At 34.5% G+C, this 23415-nt stretch overlaps 1 protein-coding gene across 2 annotated transcripts in view; it reads left to right on the top strand.

Moving 5' to 3' along the window:
* The window catches only part of ANTXR2 (ANTXR cell adhesion molecule 2), a 151570-nt gene that overhangs the window by 12712 nt on the left and 115443 nt on the right, over positions 1-23415 (top strand). For both annotated transcript variants that reach the window (XM_045857846.1, XM_045857845.1), the window contains exons 4-8: positions 5308-5389; positions 5853-5960; positions 6091-6159; positions 6938-7018; positions 22782-22842. In XM_045857846.1, coding sequence (XP_045713802.1) covers positions 5308-5389; positions 5853-5960; positions 6091-6159; positions 6938-7018; positions 22782-22842 — 401 coding nt within the window. The remainder of the gene's footprint in view (positions 1-5307; positions 5390-5852; positions 5961-6090; positions 6160-6937; positions 7019-22781; positions 22843-23415) is intronic.

Below are 23415 nucleotides of genomic sequence, written 5' to 3'. Positions count from 1 at the left end.
AAATGCAGGACCAGAGATGCTACATAATCTACCCAAAGTCACAAGACTAGTATTTGAGCCAGTAATTGAGGCCAAATCCTCATGCTTGACCCGCGTATGTTGTGATCATTGTATGATGCGAAGTGACATAATGAAGGAATTGAGGGTTGATTGGCATATGATCTGGCTTGGTCCCTGACATATCCATCACATGGTAAAAGAATAGTAGCTAATATCTGTGTAACACTTACTTTGTACCGAACACTTTATAAGCATAAACTCATTTGATTTTCACAGCAGACTTATGGAGTTCACATTAGCATTGCTTTTATTTATGCATGAAGCAGCTGAAGGCTGTAAAGGTTCGCTAACTTGCCCAGGCTCACATGCCTAGGAAGTGGAGGAGCAGTCTGGTGCCAGAGCCTGGTGTCTTACCATTGTGATGTCTGTTACCTCACAACCAGCCTGCCACCTTTTATATGTTTTCTAGACAAGCAACATAGCAGTGTAAAGGAGAAATGTAGCAAAGAGGGTTTGTTTTGGGTGCTACTCACTTTCTTTTTCTTATCTCTCTCTAATATTTCTTTTATCAAGGCACCCACTACCTACTGAATGTTCAAAGCTTCCAAAGAACATTGTACTATAAATATCATAATGGACACCTAATAAATATTTATAAACTGAATGATTGACCCTCATTGGAGCAGGCATTATTATTTATGGAAACTGAGCTCCAGGAAATTAAATAACTGCTGATGGTTACATAATTTATTAGTTGTAGAACTAGAGTCTCAGTTCGTCTCTGATTTACTCCAGTCCCCGAGTGTTCCCACCTCATTATAAAGCTTCCCATCTAATTCCTCCAGGGTCTTCTCCTCACCAAAGTTTCAATATAACACTTTCCCCTCCCCTTTCCTTTTTCCTCCTCCTTTTTGGTCTCTATATTAAAAATGTTTTAACCCTCAGTCTGCTGAGTGAGCTCTCCTTGAAATTAAGAGGCAAAGTGAACTGGGTGAACAAAGTCCTACTAACGGGGAATAACTAATGTCAAAAAATGACACTAGTAGCGACACCTTACTCTGTACTTACTATGTGTCATTTAGTCCTCACGATGGCCCCATAGGGCAGATATTTTCATCCCTATTTTATAGATGAGGAAACATGATAGGGCCTGGAATTCTCTCTGGCTATAAGGCGTACCATTTCAGAAACTGTATTTTATAATTTATCGTAGTCACTCAAAAACCCCTTCAACAGAAGGACCTACTGGCAACATTGGTAAGGAAAGCAGTATTTCAACAACATGGAAAGGTTTTTAAGTTAGATTAGACCAGAGGTTCTTAGTTATGGCTGCACTTTAGGAGCTTCCAAAAAATACCCAACCCTATCACAAAGTAAGTAAATTAAAATCTTTTCAATCAAAGCCTAGAAGAGATTTTTTAAAAAACCCTTTAGGTAGGTCCAGGGTGCAGCCAGGGTGGATAACTACACTGCATCTGTAGAGAACTATGAGGGAACAGCCATGGTCTATATGTGAGTTGTTCTCTCACTATCCTATAGAACCACAGGGTTAACAGGGTGTGTGTGTGTGCAACAGATGTGTGTAGACTGAATGATTGGAATCTGGAAAGTTAAGATTATGTGCATTGAAAAGTACTATACAGATATATTGTATAAATATACATCTTTTGTCATAAGTAAAAGGTACTTACCATAATATTGTGCCTAATTGTGTTAGTTGGGAAAGTCAGAATTTGCTCATAAACTTTTTATTATGTCATGCTTTATAAAAATATATCTTTAAGTTATGATGTCATGGGCACCTTCCACAATCCAAAGTGTCTAGAAATGGAGAAAAGCCCCTGAGAAATGTGTGCCTGATAGCAGTAATTGCTACATTTCCTTCCTTCCCATCTTTCCCTCATCTTCTTATCCTTTCCCTTCCCTTTTACCTCTTCCTTTCCCTACTCAGAAGAGAAATTTGAGATATACTAATAGAGATGAAAGTGTTAATTTTATAGATTAAAAGAAAAGGATCTGTTTTTTGTGCCCCTCACCCTTTAGTCCATATAATTATAAAGAAGAGTTGATTATAAAGTTTGGTCTGCCAATTCTCAACAAAAACACAAAATCAGAGGTTAAATACACCATTTTGTTTAATTATTCTTCTTTTCAAAAAGTATTTGAAGCTGTATACAACATAACTTGCAGGAATAAAGATAAAAGTAAAGATCTTAGAAAAGATGCTGTAGCATTATAAACTGTAGGAGCTTAGCCGAATTTTGTGAATGAGTAAGAAATTTACTGTGGACTTCAGGATAGGAGGAGAAGAAACAGTTTACATAATGTAGTTAGCAAAAAGGAGGAAGTGTACAGTGATTACTCAGGGATGACAAGAAACTTCTGTCTTGAGACTTTACAGGGGACATTATGTATCAGGATAGCAACATCCTTGACTAGAGCCACAAAACAAATACCAAGTAGTTACGTTATTTCTGTTCCTGGTAGTTGAAGACATAATGTTAAAGCCCAACTCAATACGGTTGACCTTCTAAGGAGCTGTTGGATTTGAGTTGATCTTTATAATATACCCATTTTTTCTTTATTTTGATCATTTCGTCCTTGCTTTCCATTAGAGATTCCTTTAAGTCACAGCATAGATGAATGAATTCTGTTGTTAACCCATGACACAATTTTGTTTTCCCTCAGTTAACTGTTTACTAGCAGAAATTTAGAACTTATTTTTAGTTGCTCAGGATCCTTCAAAGGCCTGAGATCTGCCCAGTCTTGTGTTGGCTTTCGTTTTCCTTAAAGTGACATTTGTGGATGTGAGAGAGGCTGACAGGCCCCATTGTCTGTCTGGAAGGTAGCACAACCAGGACTCACATGTGTTGATGTTACTGACATGAGCCAGATACACCTTGACTGCGCAGATGCAAAAGTAATGGTGGGATTTAGTCCACCTTAAAATATTATGGTGGCAGGCATGAGTATGGATAGAAGGGCAAGAGGCACTCTGCTCCTTCCAATGAAATTAGCTGGCAGAGCCTCCCACCCATCTTCCCAAAAGAGTCTGAATTCCACGTTTGGCAAAGGGTTTTTTCTTCTTCTTCCTTCTTTCTTCTTCTTTCTTCTTCTTCTTCTTCTTTCTTCTTTCTTCTTTCTTCTTTCTTTCTTCTTTCTTCTTTCTTCTTCTTCTTTTCTTAGAGTCTTCTGTTTTTGTTGTCTGGCCCTCAGGAGTAATGGTGAGCCGAATCTGAACTGAGTGGAGAAGGCAATTGTTGCCATGCAAAATCTGTTTGTGTAAACTTGAATTTCAGTTGTCTTTTTCATTTTCTTTTTGGCAGCAAACATTAATGCTTGAGGACACACTGCCACTCATTTTTGGAAAGCACCAAATATTTGGGTTTTCTCTGTATTCAGACAAAATTAGTTTCAAGTTGTTTCTGTATATACTAAATGTAAATATTTAGATATAATAAGACTATAAATTATGTAATTTAACTCCATCATGTGTGGAATTATGAATTGTTTCCTATGGTAGATTGAAAAATTTATTGAACACTTACTTTGTAAAAGGCATTATAATGGAGTAGGGAGATACAGTATATATAATAGACACGGGGCCAGGCCACTCTAAACTTCTAGTCTTGTTGAGAAGTGAAAATATTAAATTAAATTAGTTAAATTATTTCAAAGTAGAATGTTTTTCAGAGACTGAGTCATTCACTGTAGTGAAAGATGGACAGGCATATGTTTGGGGCACCACAGGAAAGAGAGTTTGATGAAGTTAGAGAGAGGTGCAGAGTAGGTAGATTTCAAACCAAGTACTAAGGGAGACAATGTGTGTCCATAGACATGACTGAATCAGGAAGGGGGGAGATTAAGATCATACTTCGAAAGTTGTTTTGTGTTTTGGGGGAAGTTTTTGAGTTGGAGAACCTGTCTGATAGTAATTTCATTACAGTATTAAAATATAATCAATAAGTTACTTTTAAAATATGAGTGAGGATCTGGTGAATGACTCATTCAAATATTTGAAACAACATTACAGTATGACAAAATAATAATAATAATTTTTTAATTTTTGACACATGTTTAAATAGTGTATTTTATATGTATATACATATATGTATATAATTTTGTGTATAAACCCAGCGAATTCCTTGATGTTCAGATAATACACTTTTTATCATCCGTTGGTATAAAATTAAATTTCAGTTTTCTTTCATCTATCATCTTCAATAGTGTGACTGTTCTTTATGTTTTATTTAAAGACCTATACTTTAATACTTCAAGATTTTAATTTAGAAAGGTTATTTTTCTTTGCTTCTGTTTAAAAACTGAAATTCAGAAAACAATATATTAAGATCTCTCTTCTGATCTTTTAAATTTAACATTCTTAAAATAAGTTTTTAGTTTATTTTGGGTTGTTTTCACAACATTATCATATTTATCTCAAGATTCTTATGGGTTAGTTTATTTCTTTTTAAAGGGACCTTTGGAACCTATGTTTAAATAACCTGAAAAATGAGTCTTCTCTTACTCATACACAAAAATGGCTTTTAATATAGTCATACTTCATTTAGACATACTCCATTGGGACAACTAATTAGTCATGATGAAAAAGATTAGTTTATGGTTGTGTCTCTTTTTAAGTTATATTATTCCTCTGAAGAATCCATTGTCTCCATCCATCCATTTATTCTTTTATTTGCTCATCTCCATTAATTCTTTTATTTGTTCATCAAATATGTGTTAAGTATCCACAATATTCAAGAGAATAAACTGGTGTCTGGATAGGTGAGAAGGTGCTACAAAATTGCCTACTTCATGAGACTCTGGAAGAGAAAAGTAGAAAAATATTAATTTTCATAAGTAGCATGGTTAAATAACATGACTTAGGAATTTGCAGATAACAAACTTTCAACCTGTAGGGAGGTGGGTTAAGTGCTCCAGAAATACTTTTTTTAGTTAAGCTGACCTATTCAATCTTTGGTGTTTCTTTTTTAGATGATTTACTCTTTAGCATGCAGTAAAATGAATATGATTGAAAATAGTTGTTCTCAACTCAAAATGCCTAGAATATGCTTAGATTTTCAAGACATTTCACACTGTTAGTACTTTTATTTTTTGTAGTTAAAATAGACATTGCTAAATACTCATTAACATGATGAAAAGTATGAAGAGCTATGGGCCCTCAAAGCTCATCTTTCCTTTTCTTTCTGAAGATGCCTTCATTGCAATGCAACCTTATTTTTTGAGAAGTGCTTATAATGATCTTTGCTCATTTTTATTTATTTTAACATTATAAAACATTATTTTCAGAGGCAAAATCAGTAAAGGCTTGGAGGATTTAAAACGTGTTGTTCCAACAGGAGAGACATACATCCATGAAGGACTAAAGCTAGTAAGTTCTTTTACATTTATGTGTATGGGAGAGATTGTTTTCTTATGCTGTAATAAAATAATTTCTAACTCCCTAGTAAAACTGAAAGACCCCATTACATGTTTATCCCAGAAATAAACTTGAAATTCTTTTAGTTGTTCTAGGAATGAGGCTGGTAGAAAACATTATGTATCATGGTAATAAGAAAACTTTAAATGTCATTTTGCCTTTTAAGAAATTTTCTATTTGCTCTATGGTTATAGTCAACCAAAGCTAAAAATGTATGTCATTTAAACCCAATAGTAACTACTTTATAATATAAATACATGCATATTTCAAATAAAATAGTTAACACAAAAGTCATGTTTCAAAAGCCAGTCTATAATATTTTGATTTTGTCAGGCTTACTGATTCAACTTGATAGAACATGTTGGTTCAAAGTTAAGATTAAATTGTGAGTTGGATAATTATTCTTCATTTTCAGGCTAATGAACAAATTGAGAAAGCAGGAGGCTTAAAAACCTCCAGTATCATAATTGCTCTGACAGATGGTAAGTTGGACGGTCTGGTGCCATCATATGCAGAGAAAGAGGTGAGTATTGAACTGAAACTGTTCTTTACACCCTAGAGTATTTTGCTGTGTCTCTGCCTGTGTAACCTGATATTTGAATAATGTACCTCTCTCATTCTCCATCTACCTCTATTACTATTTTTCTCCATAGGCAAAGACATCCAGGTCATTTGGGGCTAGAGTTTACTGTGTTGGTGTCCTTGACTTTGAACAAGCTCAGGTGAGTACAGCCGACCTGCAAACTTTAATTTAAATCACATAATTGTTTTAAGGATAGTTTATCAAATTCTTTTCATTGATGACTTATGACATTAATTGTTAAAGATTTTCTATAACAAGGGCCATATTCTTGTATATCTTCAGTAATAATGTCTGATTTTGATAAGTTTCATTACCGAAAACAAAACTCTAAATTTATAGAATATTTATTTGGTTTGGAGGAACTAATATAGGACAAATATTTGGGTTAAAATAATATGAGTACTCCTGTTCTTTAACTCAACTGACAAGATTATTATGACAGTCATATATAGGTATTTTAGTTTGACTTAAAACTAAATCATTAGGGATGCAGGGATTTATGAAGTTTGCTTATGAGGAATCTTTAATAATTTTCCTTAAAAACAATTTTTTCATGAAGTTTTAAGAGCTTATATATTAAAAAAATTGCACTCATAAAGTGATTTTACATTTAAATTTTTGGTTGAGCATGACTAAGACTTCTGTCTCTCATGATATTTATAGCCAGTAGGGCTTTGTACTGTTTTGAAATTGAAAGTTGAGGTCATTGTAAAGGGACTGTGGCTGATCTCAGTTCATGTCATTGTGACACATTAGAGTTTCCCTAGTACCAGCACCTTCTGTTTCTGACAGGCTACCCAAGTGGATTAATCCTGTGGTATAATTTTTCAAAAGAACATAATTAAAATGCAATGATGTTTATAAAGTGTTATATGTCTCAACCACCTCTTAATTAAATTTCCCTCCTCTTTCTAAAGCTTGAAAGAATTGCTGATTCCAAGGAACAAGTTTTTCCTGTCAAAGGTGGATTTCAAGCTCTAAAAGGAATAATTAACTCTGTGAGTATTTCTCTGGGAGCAGGAAAGGCGAATAATTTCAGACATATTTTAAACTGTAAGAAGTAATCTTGATATCAGGTTCAGATAGTCATTATCTTAAAGAAAAAGATTAAGAAAGTTTCTTCAGTACTGCAAACACAGTGTGATTCTAAAGATTTAGATTTTGTTTGTTAGATTTTGCATTAATTCTTGTAAACTGAGCTCCATGAGATTGGGTTTGTGATTTCAAGTTTAAGATTTTCATAAACCATCTTAGATGCTTCCACCATTTGAGCATGGAGTTTCTCACCGTCTTGATATCTGGATAGTTTTATAGGCTTTATAGAAGAAATGTAAAATAAAAATTGGGATTGGAATGTGTGATTACTTTCTTTCCAATATGGTATTTCCTAGCTATTAGTCAGGCAACTTGAACCACCGGCTGAATATTTGAGTGCTCTTGTTGTTCTTTCCATTTTCATGATTAATAGTTTCATTGGAGCTCATAACATTTCTGTTTTGAATTCAGCTGAGCTGTCTCTGGTGATCATCAGAACGTGGGCTATCCTAAGCAGGGTATGGGGAAGTGGAATGATGAAATGCAAAGCAAAACTCCTGGGCTTTCACAGCTGAGGTTTATGTTTCATTTTACTGCTTTTTGCTAGAAGCACTAGGAACAGTTGCTATTAAGTATTTATGATATTTGGGTAAGCATCATCCTAAAATGGAAGTGAATAATATTATATTCTCTAAGTCAAAGCTTTTCCTTTAATCTTTAGGTATTTATTGAAGGGGAAAAAATCACAATTTCTTCTGATATTTGGCTCTGGCATTAAAATTTCTCTTTAAAGATCATGTTTTTTAGAAATACAGAGTGAGATTTATTGAATTTGGTTTTAGTATCATGTAGGCTTTTTTTTCTTTTTTTAATTGATGGAACTTTTCAGAGAAAACATATAATTTGGCTCTATCACATATTAGTACTTCTAGAGGACAGGCCAAGTGTGAATGCAGAATGGAACATAGATTTAAATATTTTAAGAGTTTACATATATTATTGTATTTAGTTTTTATGAAAAAAAGCAATGTTTTTATGGCCAGATTCAAGATAAATGCAACTGTGATTTGTTTTAAAATATAGGAATATGGATGGCATTGAAAATGGAGGATAATTTGACCCTATAAATAAATCAATCAATGGACTGTATTTTAAATGGGATTTTATTGTGCTTGGGAATTCTCGATTATTTTAATAATTGTACTGGGAGGAAAAAAATTCTCACTGAGTTTATTCCCTTTGTAATATTTTTTTCTGAATATAAAATGTTTAATTCAAAATTCTCCAGGTGATTAATTGCCTTTTCAAAACTCTTTATGGGTTATGACTACAGAGTTCTCCTTCAAGAAATTATTAGTTGACTATTAGAGGACATAAAGTTGTTGTTGTTCTTTATTATATTTATTTGTGAACTTTTGTTTTTTTAAATTTGTACTAGGGAAACTTTAGAATGGAATCTCTAACTATAGTCTTTCTTTCCTGAAGTTATTGACGGACTTTAGCTTGAGTGAGTTGTGCTGAAAGACTTAGCATATGTTGGAGCAGGTGTGGAGAAAAAGGAACCCTCATGCACTGCTGGTGGGAATGTAAACTGGTGCAGCCATATGGAAAACTGTACAAAGGTCCTTCAAAAACTTGAAGATGGAACCTCCTCCTGACCCAGAAGATACTCTTCTGGGTATCTATTCAAAAAAATTGAAAACATTTATTTGTAAAGATATATGCACCCTTACCTTCATTACAGCTTTTTCACAGTAGCCAAGACATTGAAACAACCTAAGTGTCCTTTGATGGATGATTGGATAAAGAAGAAGTGGTACATAAATACAATGGGATACCACTCAGCCATAAGAAAGGATGAAATACTGCCATTTGAGACAAGATTGATGGATCTTATGAGTACCATGCTAAGCAAAATCGATCAGATTGAAAAGGACAAGAACCATATGATTTCACTCATATGTGAGATATTAAATAGAAAAAACAAACAAGCAACACAAACAAACAAACTCATAGACACAGACAACAACATGGTGGTTACCATAGAGGAATGGGGTTGGGAGAAAGGTAAAGAGGGTAAAGGGGGCCAGATATATGGTGACAGAAGGAGACTAGACTTTGGGTGGTAAGCATACAATGCGACCTTCTGCTGATGAATTATGTAATTGTACACTTGAAGCTTATATTAACCGATGTCACCTTAATAAATTAAATTAAACTTAATTTAATTTAAGAAAAACAGAATAATAATAGATTTGTATTATTTTAACCATAAATGGCTAACAGAGCCTCTTGAATTTCGTTTGGAGGGGCTGATGATTACAGCATTCAGCTCAATACAGATAAACTTTAGCTATTTTGTCACAAAAGAAGTAAATTATCCTCAGGAAAGCCAGCCTTTATGGAAACACTGGCAGAGTTGGTAGGTGGACAAATGGAGCCTTTACAACCAAAGATGATCTCACTAATAGCTGAGATTTTTATCAACATGATGACAGTTTGGGATTTTTGCCCACTTTGTAAAAATTTAAGGAATTTCAGGCACTATAACTCTCTTCAAGGCAGAAATTGCTCCACCCAATAACATAGAAAAACTATAATTCTGCCTCAAATTAGAATAGCACTTTATACTTAGGTACAATCTTGTCTTAAAAATTATATTTGATATTTAAAACAAATAAAGTGTATGTAAAGGGTAAGGGCAGATGGAAGAGAATATCCCTCTATTTTTTTTTACGATTTTCCAAACTAATGTATAAAATTGTATGTGGAATGCATTTATACAAAGCCAAGCAAATGGAAGAAATCCAAACATTTAAATCTTTCAGATCTTTGGGACTGTGAAAGCAGAATATTTGCTAAATTGATCATATTTTCTTGCTAGAAGTTATTTAAATGTATTTGGCCTTTTTAATTATCAGTTCATTACATTAAGTTAATCTTTAATTGAGGAAAATTGATAACATGGTTTTCCTGTCTTGTTTTTGATTTTTGCCCTCCGTCTCTTACCCATCAAAATCCAGTGACCTGTATGGTCTGAACCCCTCACTACATAAGATGCCACATTTTGTTCAGACATAGTTTGTGTAGTATCAGCTTCTTAGTCATCAAGCACAGGAGTTTCATTTCGGAGCCTTTCTTCATTGTGGTTAAAGGAAAGTAACACGATAGTAATTCGGTCTGTGATAACTTCAAAAGCAAAACACTAACAAAAGCCTTTGTTATGAACACTTTGTTAACAATTTAATACATTTTGAAAAATTTACTTGATTCAGAAAGTCGTTTTAATGTTTTATTTTAATTGGGAGGGAACTATATCATTTCAAAATTTTTAGATTTCTCTTCCAGGCAAACATGATATGTAACAGTTTTTGGAATATTGGTTTAATCTCCAATGTTAATTAGCATGTATGAAAGTTTAAAATTCATTATCTCAAGTAGGTACTGGTAAAAAAAATCTTTCCTCTTTTTCACTCTTCTTTTCCCATTGTCTAATTTATTCTTTTACATACTGATTTCTTGAGCTTTTACTATGCTTAGGGGCATCACGTTAGGATTTGAAGAAGGGACACACCCTTAAATAAGACAAGTTATCTGCTCTGAAGGGGCTTGAAAATAATGATAATTTGAGGTTTGGAATATGGTGTCCCCTGAAAGAATTATAAAGTGTGTGGATTTGGAGGAGGGAAATTTCAGTGAGCCCCCCTTTGTGATACAAAGGAATCATGTAATGCAATTTCTGTTAAAAGGCCAATATGGTGAAAGGTACAGAAGGATGGATTAAGTTTGGATGTGTGAAGTCATGGAAGGCTTTTTGTGGTGAGATTTGGATTGTGCTGTGGCAGTTGGAATAGATTTAATTAGAAACAAGGAACATAATTTTTGGGACAACCTGGGCTGAGGAGCTGAGGCACAGGAGGGAGTGTGGCTTGGCCTGGATTATGGAGGGATATGGGGAATAAACATTGACTGGTAGGCTGGATCCAGATAATGGAGACCCTTAAAAAATTTGGGTGAGGAATTGTCCCTTTTTTATAAATAATTGGAGAACCGTGGAAGATTAATTTAAAACACGAAATTTATACGATAGCAGTGAATGTTTAGGAAGAATACCCATATTAATACATAGGACGGCTTGGAAGATGGAAAGGTGTATTCGAAGTCCCTTGTAATAATTTTTGTGATATATAGTGAAGCAAACCTAATAGAGCGGTGGAGACAATATAGTTGGGAGTAGGACGACCTGACTGTGAGTTCCAGGTCTGTCGCTGCCTAGCGGTGACCTGTCGTATATTCTATAGTATAATCTCCTTGAGTTTTAAAATTCTTATCAGTCAAATGAGGATAATGATGTCTATTTCATTGGGTTGTTTTGTGAATTAAATGACACAATGTTTAAGAATGATCTAACTCAGCAGGGCTGGCCTTTAAAGCAGTTGGTAGGAAGCTAAGAATGGCACAGAGCTAGGACCATGTAAGATGGAGGGTGTTGATTCTTCTGTAGAACCGTCCCTTGAGAGAGATGGCCAGCATTCTGAACAGTCAATGATCTGGGTTTAAAAGGGTATGGCATTTATATGTGAGGTGATCAAATCTAGCAAGCCAGTCATAATAACAAAGATTCCTAGATGATGTAGTTACCCAAAGTCAAGTATTTGGCTGTGCCCTAGTTCTAAAAACTGAGGTCCAGGGCCTAGAACCCAGTCAATAGCTGGGAGAGGAGATTCAGTATTCCCAAGACAAAAGCTCTGAGGAATTTCAGGACCCTGCATTTGGAAAAGAGCCACCATTCTTGTGGGGGAACCTGCAGTGCTAATTAGTGATTCGGAACAGAAACTTAAGTTATGAAGGAGGAAAGATCATCCCTAATGGATACTACTTCCTCAGGGCTTATTTCAGTCACTGGGATTCTAGGTCTTTTGAAACAAAACTAGGCCAAGAACCTTGAGGGAAATAACTAATAAATTCTCTGTCCCTGTCAGAATCTTGTCAGGGACAGGGTGGGGCTGAGGCTGTAGGTATGAAACCCTTTTCTCTTGCTGAGTTGGGCTCTGACGGCTCTGGCACATACTAGCTGGCAACTATTTGTTGCTGTGTTATTGTGGTAGCAGTGACACTGGAAATACAAAGGTAAATCTGGGAAGCTTTAAAAAGTTAACGGACCTTGAGAGCTCACTGGATATATAATAAATAGTAAAAAGAGTGGGTCAAATGTAACTTGGGCTTTATCCCCCTAAGATGACTGACTAGAAACAGTGAGAGTGAAAGCTGTTTTAACAGAGGGTCCTGGAGCGTTGGAAGACATGCTGGAACTGGGTAGAAGGCTAGAGAGAGATGATTAGTTGGTCCTATGGAGAAATCCTGGAGATGTTCCTTAGTAGAGAGATGGGAGTCCAGTGAAATGCTCAAGTCGGAAAACTTCAGAATCTCAGGCATTGTTCCTCCTTCTGTTCTTTCTTCTCTTCCATTGCCCACAAACACACAGATATAATTATTCTATGTTCCACTTTAGATTATCCTTAACATCTCAGAATGTTTAACAATTATTTTTGTATTCTTGGAGAGGTGAATGCAGAACTTTTATTTAAAAGTAAACTATTATTCAAACTAGTATAAGTCAGACTGACATGTGAGTATCACGTGGTTTCTAAATTAGTGTTTCATAATGCAGTCCTGTGGAAGAAAATGTTAATAAAGTTTAAAAAGTCAAGATTCCAGAAAAATATGGAAAGAATAAAAATCAAAATACTCTGTGGAAAATCCCCCTCCTTCCTTCCTTTCTTCCTCCCTCCCTCATTGCCTTCCTTCCTCCCTTCCTTCCTTCCTCCCTTCCTTCTTCCCTTCCTTCCTTTCTTCCTTCCTCCCTCCCTCCCTCCCTTCTTTTTTTTTTCTAAAAGCAAGATCATGGGATGTTTTTTCTTAGCATTTATTTCCACACTTTTTTGATAGAGTGCCTCAGAAAGTATTAAACAGAAGAGATGGATCAATTGTGAAACTGGTTTAATAAATAACCCTGATAGAGAAGGATTAAGAACACTGAATCCCAGGTGATGGCAGCTAACGTCTCAGGCCCTAGTTCCTAGTGGGAAAGCACAGGGACAGACACAGGAAGGCAATGGTCACTCATACGTGTAGGAAATTTAACTACAACTATAACAGGTTCTTTTTAAAGGGAAAAAAAGTGTAACATACATTTCAAAAGTAACTTCATTAGCTGGAAATAGAATCTTCACTGGACCGTGGAGCCAAATTATTTTTCTCAGTAATGTCCATTTTCATTATTGTTTTTTTAAAAAAATATCTAAGAAAGGTGTCAAACTATGTTTTAATGGAATGAGAAGACATTGCAAAGTCATTTCCTCTTCAGGTAAAACATTTCCCTAGAAGAGTATACCTAATAAACATTCAGATAAGACCTTAGTTTAAGTGATTTTTAGCAGATTCTACTATGAATGTTGACTGGTTAGTTGTGTAAATCTCTAGTTATAAAATCACTGTTTGATTAAAAACCTAAAGTCTGAGTTAACTATATAAATATATTAACAGGAAAAACAACCAAACTGGCAGGACTTACTCAAAATTGTAAATCGGTTTCTAGGATACCTTTTAAACAGGGCTGGGTATACTGTAAGGCTCACTATAAATCAGATTCTTCTGGACCTCTGTTTATCCAAGGATCTTCAGTACTGAATGTAGATGAGGGGCCTTATTGTGACATCTTTCATATTAATGGTAGGAAGGTTGGGATCATATTTCCCTCCTCTCCTTTTTTTTAAAACTAGTGTCTAATATAGCATCGGTAAGCAGTCTTTGCTTAATTCAAATTTATCAATAAATAAAATCATGCTTCTTGAAAATATTTTTATTTTTATAATAGAGTTATGGTATATTTAAGCATTAAGAAAAGCAACTCTTTTTAATGGGGGGTCAGGAAATGCTTAATTGTGAATTGACTTCTGATTCCATATATGCAACTTAGATTTCATTCTCTCATTTATATTCCACTGTATTAAGATGTTTGGTTTTAAGTGACAAAAACCAAGTTTATTCTAGCTTAAGGGGAAAAACATGTTATTGGCTTATACACGTATAACTGGGCAGTCCAGAGGAAGAAATTGTCTCAGTTGCAGTTGGATCCGGAGAATCGATCAATCCATGTTCTTAGGGCCTTTTTCCTTTGCAAATTTTGCCTGTGCTTCTGTTTGCCTCACCCTCCTTGTCCAGATGAGTGTCAGATGAAGTAATTGTCAATGGTTTCAGGCTTACATGGTCTTCAGTTAGCAAACCCACTGAAAAGAAAGAGCTATTGTCTCTGGACGTCGGGATATTTGGTTGTAGATGAGGACCTTGATGAACTCAATTGGATCAAGTGCTCATTCCTCTGCTGATTATGTCATTGACATTGTGTGGACTAGCTTGAGTAGCTTGCCACTCCCATAAGAGGTTGGGAGCAAGGTGGAGAGGAAAGAAGACATCCTGACCCATAGTCTCACTAGGACCACATGGAGTGGAGAATAATTTCCCCAATAGAAACAGAAACACTGTTCATAGACATGTTAAAGATAAAAAAGTGTTCTGGGTAGAAAAGAAAATCAATGGCTACTATAGTCTAATATATTCAAATGCATTTAAATATTTTTGACATATATTCTAATAAGGTACTCCATCTCTTCTAAATTCCAATGAACTAAAAAAATAGAAAATTTGCTTTAAATTATTCATTTTATTTACTGAAATTTTACAATGTTATCTTGATATTCATTATCCAGTGCTCTACTTGTATTTACACAACAATTTTACTTAATACAAACATTATTCATTTATTTTTCTTTAGTTGGTTGGGATTGTAGGTTAAAGAAGTCAGATCACTTTGAATAAATAATTGCAGCTTTGTGATATTTTGTGAGAAAGCTTAACTAGTAATGTAAGTTTAAATAGCCAAAGTTAGTGCCCAGTGTTTATTTCTTACTAGTCATTCGTAGGGCCACAAAAGGAGACAATCTTTAGAGACTCACCCTTTCTGGAAAAAGCAGATTCAATTCCATAGAAGGTCACTGAAAAAGAGGATAAAATGGCTAAAGTTTATGACTAACTGTATCATCAGTGTAAATTATAATGGGTAAATGCATTTCTCTGTTATATCTTATTTTTTCCAAATCTTATAATTCTTAATTTATTCAGAAACACTTATTGAATATGCACTGTATTCAAGATATTTTTCTGGATGTTGGGTTATAAAAGTGGATATCGTACCCCTGACTTTTCTGAGCTCACAGTGTTCAGGTATATATATTTGATTGTAAAATTAATAGAAAAACTGATAAAGCTTTTTTTCTATTTTTGTTGCATAGGAAAATATTTTATTTGCCACTTTGGAGTTTTGAAAAATCAAATGGAACAAAAATAGAATTAGAATGCTTGGTAGATCTAGTTCACATTTTAGTTAATAAAACAAGAGAATGGGTAAATAGGACTAATTTGAAGTAATATGTGTATCAGAGTGAGAAACATGTTGGGACTCAATTTCTTTAGATTTTTAAAACATGTACACTTAGTATTACTATATCCCATAATTTCCGTGCACTTTTTGTGGAAATTCAATTCATCCTTTAAGAAAACACAAAATCATCATTCTGAGTTTGTACTGACCAAAAGAAAAGGAAAAAAAAGTAGAGGCAGATAAGTTCTTCTTTCAAGTCACAGTCCATTTTTGGCATATTTCCATGTTGTAGAAAACATCATAAAGGAAGACCTGCTAGTAGGATTTGTTGTAAAAATTGCAATTGTGAGTGTAGAGGAATTTAGATGTCATTTGGGGTTTTTTTTGGGGGGGTGTTATTTCACAATTTTCACCAACAGTATAATCAGAACTCTGCATCTGTTATGTTTGGAGCTGAAAATAGTAAAAGGCAATGATTATAACTTACTTCTTCCCCAGATTTCTCTGGGTAAAAGTTTGTTTAGGAATTTGTCACTGTGCTTGTACTACTGGCTTACTTGCAGAGGAAGGGGAATCCATATTTAGAATCGGGTTGGTGCAGAACACGCTGTATTGAGCAACTGGTGTTTTGAATCTCCAAACATTTTTTAAAAATGAACTCAACCAAAACATGTGATTACAAATTACCATTGTTTTTCACTGAAGTATTACCTCTTAGAGGAAAATATATGTGGTAATGTTGCCAAAATATATTTGGCAGCCAAAGAGAAAATAAAAATTATAAATCTGTGTATTGAAAGGTAAAAAGCAAGCAAGAAAAAATCATGAGAAACACCTTCCCACTTGCTTTGGTTGCTTATTTTATGCACATGTATGGCAAATTACTGATGCTTCATTTTGGGGGCAGCTTTAAACTATTGTTTCAGTGATTTCTTTTCTTGTGAGATTTAACCTTGGAATCTGTCATATTTGGGTTGAGCTCCTGTAGTGCTTAAAGCTGCTCAAAACGTCAGAACATAAAATGCTTGCTTTTTAGACTTTATTATCATTCCTGCTGAAACTGTCTGACATGCTATATGTCATGGAAATGAGCAGTTTCGATCTGTTAAGGACATACCGAGGGTGCTTGTAAATTATCTGTAGTGTTCTGTTGTAGGTGGTGTTATATACCCAAAGTCAGTGTTAGAAAACTACTGCTGTGGTGAATAGTTTGAATTTTTGATAAAGTTTTTAAAATGTTGGATATGTTTGGGTATCATTGAATTTAGTAAGAGAAAACATTTGGCTTTTAACTTTCTTATGTTAATATATGGGAGGCTTTAATCATGCATGTTAAAGGGGGCTTTCAAAACAAATACATTTTACATAGGACAAAGTTTTGATGATGAGGACAGTGACTTATTATAGAGAGTAAATATATAAACCATCTTTATGTATTTTATTCACAGTTTGCAACAATATGCTGGAATGCAGCATTTTTACACAAAGTACTAGAACTTAGAATTCTATGTATTTTAACATCTTTTCTATTATAGATTTTTTTACTAGATTATAAATACAAATTTTGCAGATGGTCCTCTGTATACCAGTAGACAGCTTCTGTGTCTAGACCTTCCTCTTGGAAGTTCACACATTTACCTCCTACCCAACCTGTGCCCTGTAGGTGCAGCTGCCAGTTGAAAAGGGTCCTGTGGTTCACAAACACAGGAGGGAAAGAAACTAGAAGACAGAGCAGAGGGCAGATCTCCTTCAGGCACACGTGCAGGCAGACTGTATCTTCCAATGTCCACATCTCATTTTAGGAATCACTTTCCCTCATGCTGCTTGCATCACTTGCTTTACCTGAATTTCCATGTATAGATTTTTATGGCTAAAAAAAAATCCTCTTGATTTTTCCTAGATAGAATCCTATCTAGGTTGTCAAAGGATCATCAGTTCACATATTCACATTCACATAGAGGGTGGTGCAAAAGTAGGTTTACAGTTTGTATGGAAAACAATATAATAACTAATAAACAACAATACAAAAGTAAACTTTTTGCATACTCACAACTGTAAACCTACTTTTACCTCACCCTGTATTAGTGTGAATGAGTGGGTGAAGTGAGAACAGTTACATTGAGATAGAGCATTCTAGAAGGTGAGGCAAACCTAGATAGTGACTGAGTCCAGAAAGGAAGTGTCTGTGTGAGACAGTGGGGGTGAGGAGGGACTAAGACTAATGTATTCCTTGTTAAAACTTTTCCCGAAGTCAGTTCTGTGTCCAGAAAAAATAGAGAAAAACAAAGCAAAATAAAAGCCCCAAACTTCTGCCTTCTACTTCTGAATGTCTTTTCTGGTTCTAGAACTCCAGGCAGGTTCTAGGGTTTTTGAACTATGACAACTAAATGACATTGATGTCATTACCTTTATGAAAAAAGTGTGCTCTTAGATTGAAAAACAAATTAATTTTTCTAAACACAGTTTAATTTTAGTTTTCCAAATGCTTGCTGTGTCCCCAAACAAGAACCAGAATCTCTGGTATCCTGACTTTTAGGTTCTGGATGATACTGAGAAGGAAAAAGGATAAGTGTTTTACCTGTATAAAACAAATTTGTGATAGGAGCCAGTATAAAAGTAAGATAATAGAGAAAAATAAACAAAAAGAAAGAGAACCCTATGCATTTGGGTATCCTATCCTATATATATGTATTACTAATTTATAGGATTATCTAAATTTTTAATTAATTCAAACTCAGTGGTATTAGAAATTTTAAAACAAACATAAAATCTGTCTCCCCCAAAAGTCAATGCTTAGTGACATACATTTGAAGATATAATGTAAGACAGATTTTTTTATTGTTTTTACTAGTATAAAAGGAGTCCAGGCAAACAACAGGATAAATTTCACTAGTTTGTCAGATATCAAGTTGTGTAATGATGAGACTGTTAAAAGCGTGGAGGGTAGTAGAGCATACTGGTGAGAAGAAATGGCTTTGGACTCATCAGACCTGCAGAAATCTGGCTCAGCTACTGCAAAATTAGTTGTTCTAGGGCAAATTTAAAAAAATCTCTGTAAGCCCCAGTCTCCCCATGTGTAAAATGGTGATAGTAATAGTAGGTATTTATAATACTCTGGAAGAAATTCAGATAAAGTGCATAGCACAGTTTCTGGAACATAATAGTTGTGCAACAAATTATAATTATGGTTATCACGGATAAATTGTATCACGGTTAGAAATTTGAATTTTTGACTACTGATATTTTTACTAAATTTAGAAAGTTTGACTTTTGTCATCCATATTAATATTTGAGGATTTAAAGTAGGGATTAAATAATGATCTATACATTATTTGCACTTATAAATATTCCTTAATATAATACTAATATCACTTGTTGAGTGAACTGGTGCTTCTGACTAAACTGATGCTTCAGTAGCATAATTTTTCATGGTGAGCATTAAGTTCATTGTCAATTGATAAATATTTTATATTCCGAAATCTCAAATGGTGCAATTTTGCATCTAGTGTCAACGTGACTTAAAGTGCCCTGGTTGTATTAATAGTATTTGGCTTGTCTTTAAATTTGGTCTGTGGGGCTCTTAGCTCTCTCTGGTGTCAACTAAGGCTGACCTTACTTGGAAACTGTTTTCTGTTTCTATTGGGATATAATGAAGACGGATGGCATCACATATTTGAAGAAACATCCTTACAAGATCCTCTGTTGTACAAATAATGAAAGTGCAGAGTATGAACTATAATGAATCAGTGATCACAGATAGGACACCTGATCCAATGTTTGGTCAATCAATAAGAGTATTTAATTTGTGAAAAATTAACTAGAGCATTTAAAATATCTGTCCCTCTGTTCATTGCCATTTAGTGATGACAATTTTAATTACAGACCCATTTTAAAATTTTGAACATTTGATCTTGTACAATTACTTGGTAAAACTAAATTATGGACTATTTTGTATTTATTGAACTATTTAAAAATTTTAATGATGTAAACTTTTTGCATATTCATATTAAATTACTTTGACTTCTTGTTGTTTTTCTTAAAATAGGAACATGGTAAACTAGATAAAAAAACAAAGTTAGAAAAAATATTACTTTCTAAAAATTCATACACTTTCTTTTTCACTTTTTTCCCCTACCATATTTCCTCTCTGTCTTTGATTATTTTTCATTTGGAAGTGGTTTTGGTTAACTTAGTTTCAAATTACACGTTCCTATATTTCCAATCTTCACAATTTATTGAAGGGCTAGATGCTTTTTCATACAAATTAACTTTATTCTGCCTTACTTTTGTGATAATATGATCATTGCTTTCCTTACTAGATAGATGTTCTTAATATTCTCATTAATCCACGCATTCAGTCTGTAGACCCTAAACGTGTTTGGGTTGTGCTGCATATACGAAACAACGTGCCAGTCCTGGGAGGGTTGTGCAGTTAAGTGGGACTTCATCTCTACACCCAGAAGAGTTTGTCTTCTGATGAAGGAGGTGATACATCCACTCAAACAATATGATATAAAGTCCAGAGAAATTTAAAAGGTGAAAATGAACTTTAGAGAAGGGCAGGTAATGGTCTGTGGGAAATTCGAATGCATTACATCAGATGGTGATGCCAATTTTATGACTCAGTCTAACCTGCTTACCTTTAAATGAATGTGTTACCTGAGTTACTTTTCAATTCTGTGAAACTCATTTCTGTGAAACTCATTTTATTAAAATAATTAAGTATAAATATTAAACAAATGTATAGATATATATACTATGTGTAAGTGTATATTATACCAGTTACTATGAGATATAACCAACATTTAACTATTCATCTCTGCTTAATGTACCATGACTTTTCACTTTTGTAATTTAAAAAATTTTTTTTAAAGATTTTACTTATTTATTTTTAGAGGGAGGGGGAAGGAGGGAGAAAGAATGGGAGAGAAACATCTATGTGTGAGAGAAACATTGACTGGTTGCCTCTCACATGCCCACACCTGGACACCTGGCTGCAAACCAGGCATGTGCTCTGACCAAGAATCAAACTGGTGACCTTTCAGTTTGAGGGACGATGCCCAACCCACTGAAACACACCAGTCTGGGCTGTGACTTGATTTTTAAATCTCAGATCTAAGTACAATGTAAATTGCTAAACAATCTTGAACTTTTTCTTCAAGTTCAAGGCATTGTGATAGATTACCTCAAGTGAAAGAGGAAGTCAACATGCATACATTTGTCTTAAATATTATGAGATCTAATATAATGATGGTCAATATTGGTAGGAGAGAGAAAACCAACATAATTTCAGAAATTCAGACAGGTCATTCTGGGATACATATTCACCGGCATCACCTTTATAAAATCTCTTTGTAACTTTCTGATTTGCCTTATTCTAAGAAACTTTTAAAAAATGTCTGTTTCCAATAGATTAAATCTTTAAACCACTCTCATGATTTTTCCGATGCTTGAAACTTTTTTTAGTGATTCTAACAGGGCTGTGGCTAAAAATGACAGAGTCAGTCTTGTTAATAAGATCTGTTTCAAAATAAAGTCTTGCAGAACTCCTGCCAGACAAAACAGATTTGGGGCCTTTGTGTTTTCCTCTGACCTTTTGGTGGTCATTTTGGTGGCTCACTGTTCTCGCTTTCATCTCAGATTGGCCAAAGCTAAAGCATGCCTTTTTGTTGTTGTTAGTTGGAACATTTTTATATTTATGTTAATTTAGAAAAACTTTTTTTCTGCGCTCTTTATAGTCTTGTTATCTAGATGATGTCAAAATATTTAAATATGTTAATAATTTGAGATACATCCTGTCCAAGAGGGCACATTAGCCTTTGACAATAGTTTTCAATTCTTAGCTCAGTTCTTAATTGAACAATGGTACTCACTCCTCAGTGGATAAGAGATATAATAGACCCAGAGGAGGTGTTTGGGTGTTGAAAGGTTTTTGGGTGCTGTGGAATCTCTTTGGTAATTTATGCATTTAAATAGACCTCATCTAGAGTTTCTGAGATATAAAATTTTACTATATACATGTTTTCTAATAACCAGCTGAAAAGTGGATTCACAGGGAAACAATCTAAAAACGTATAGAAGGTGCATATTTTGATGCATGTTTAGCCACAAAAGTTCCCTGATTTGATGTAGCTGATTGTTAGAGGCTGACAATTTATATTTTCACTGTTAACAACAACAGTGAAAAGCATTATTTCCTGCTACAGTTCTTCCTTCCTGTTCTAGTTATGAGCAGGAGATGCTAGAAACCACTGCACGTACATCATCTGTCTTCAACTTCCGCCAAGAAAGGAATGTTGTTCAAAGATCATCTGGAGTTTGTCTGACTTTGATAATGAAGTGCAGAGCAGTTCCAAAAATAAAGACAGGATTGTGTGTCCATTAGGAACAGCTTATTTCATCATTGTTGTTTTTCACTTGTAGCCTTGTACCTTGTATGGTGGTTTCTGTTTTTCAGAGCAAGTTTGCTGAGAAGAACCATTGTGTTTCTGTGCTCTGGGAATGAGGGAGTGCAGTCTGTGGGTTTTTTTTAAGATTTTATTTATTTATTTTTAGAGAGAGGGGAGGGGAGGGAGAAAGAGAGGGAAAGAAACAGCATTCAGTTGCCTCTGGCAGACCGGGCCTGAAACCCAGGCATGCACCCTGACTGGGAATCAAAACCAGTGACCGCTCTGTTTGCAGGCCAGCACTCAGTGCACTGAGCCACACCAGCCAGGGCCAGTCTCTGCTTTTAAGAATACTATTTGGCTCATATGAGGAGCCTGTGTTCTGCAAGTATAGCATCTGATACATATAAGGAGTATTAGCATTCATGGGACTTGAGGCTGAGAAATCAAATAGAAATGCCACAAAGAAGTGTTTATTTATCAGTATTATATTGAATCTCTTATTAGAAAACATTAACTTAGAATAATTAAACAGAAAATCTGATTTGCTATCTTGTTTTGCCTAGTGGGAAAAAGCCAGCATTGAATTTATGGCTACCAGGATTTACTTATCTTTTTATAGCCAAGGCTATGGACTTGGAGGCAACACTCACTTTTATCTGTTCTTATCTGTGTTTGATCAAATAAAGATTCCTACAGAATAAAGTCTTAGACTATATACTGAAAGACACCACAGAAGTTTCCTAAGAGCTTCATAACTGTGCATGTGATAGTTAATAGATTTTTTCATGCTATCTATTGATGTTAAAGGGAGGACCTCAAGATTATTAGTACTCTTATAATGGACCTCACATGTTATAATTCACTTCGATATCTTTGTCTCCTTTATTTCTTTTTCAGATACTCGCTCAGTCATGCACTGAAATCCTGGAATTGCAGCCCTCAAGTGTATGTGTTGGGGGTAAGTGGTTAGAATTTAAAAATATCATGTAAGAAAATGTATTTTTTCCTAGTTAAAATATATGATTTGAAACTCATGTTGGAAAGAGAATAGCAAAATTAACTTTTTTGGCATCACTTTCTGTAAGAATTTTAAAATAATTCCTTGAAATATTTCTATTTTAAATTCAAATTTTTAAGATTGGAGTGTTATTTTAAATAATGAACATATTGTGTGACAGGCTTTTAGAATCTTCTGTATATTTAGTTCATGTTTGAGACCTTTTTCCTATGACAACTGAAATAACATAGGAAATTTTTTCTTTTCTCTGATTGTACGAACAATCGTGTATATGCTGATTTTTAGCTCCATGCTTTGATAACCTGGCCAAAGTGCAGTGTCTGTCAGCCCAGGGCTCATAAGGGAGTGACTTACAGTTGCATGGCAGGGAGGAAGCCAGTGGCTTCATCACTGGTGTTAAGAAAAGAAAGTGTTGAAACTTCAAAGCCATCCTTATCCAAAGAGAGTGTGATTCTCTTTGGACTATTCTATTTCGTCTTCAAGTCTGACCTGCAGTTCATTTTAACCTGACTT

Source organism: Phyllostomus hastatus, unplaced genomic scaffold, assembly GCF_019186645.2.
Source record: "Phyllostomus hastatus isolate PE091 unplaced genomic scaffold, TTU_PhHast_1.1 phas_scaffold_1674, whole genome shotgun sequence".
NCBI classification, from domain to species: Eukaryota; Metazoa; Chordata; class Mammalia; order Chiroptera; family Phyllostomidae; genus Phyllostomus; species Phyllostomus hastatus.
This window is presented reverse-complemented; position numbering and strand designations above follow the sequence as displayed.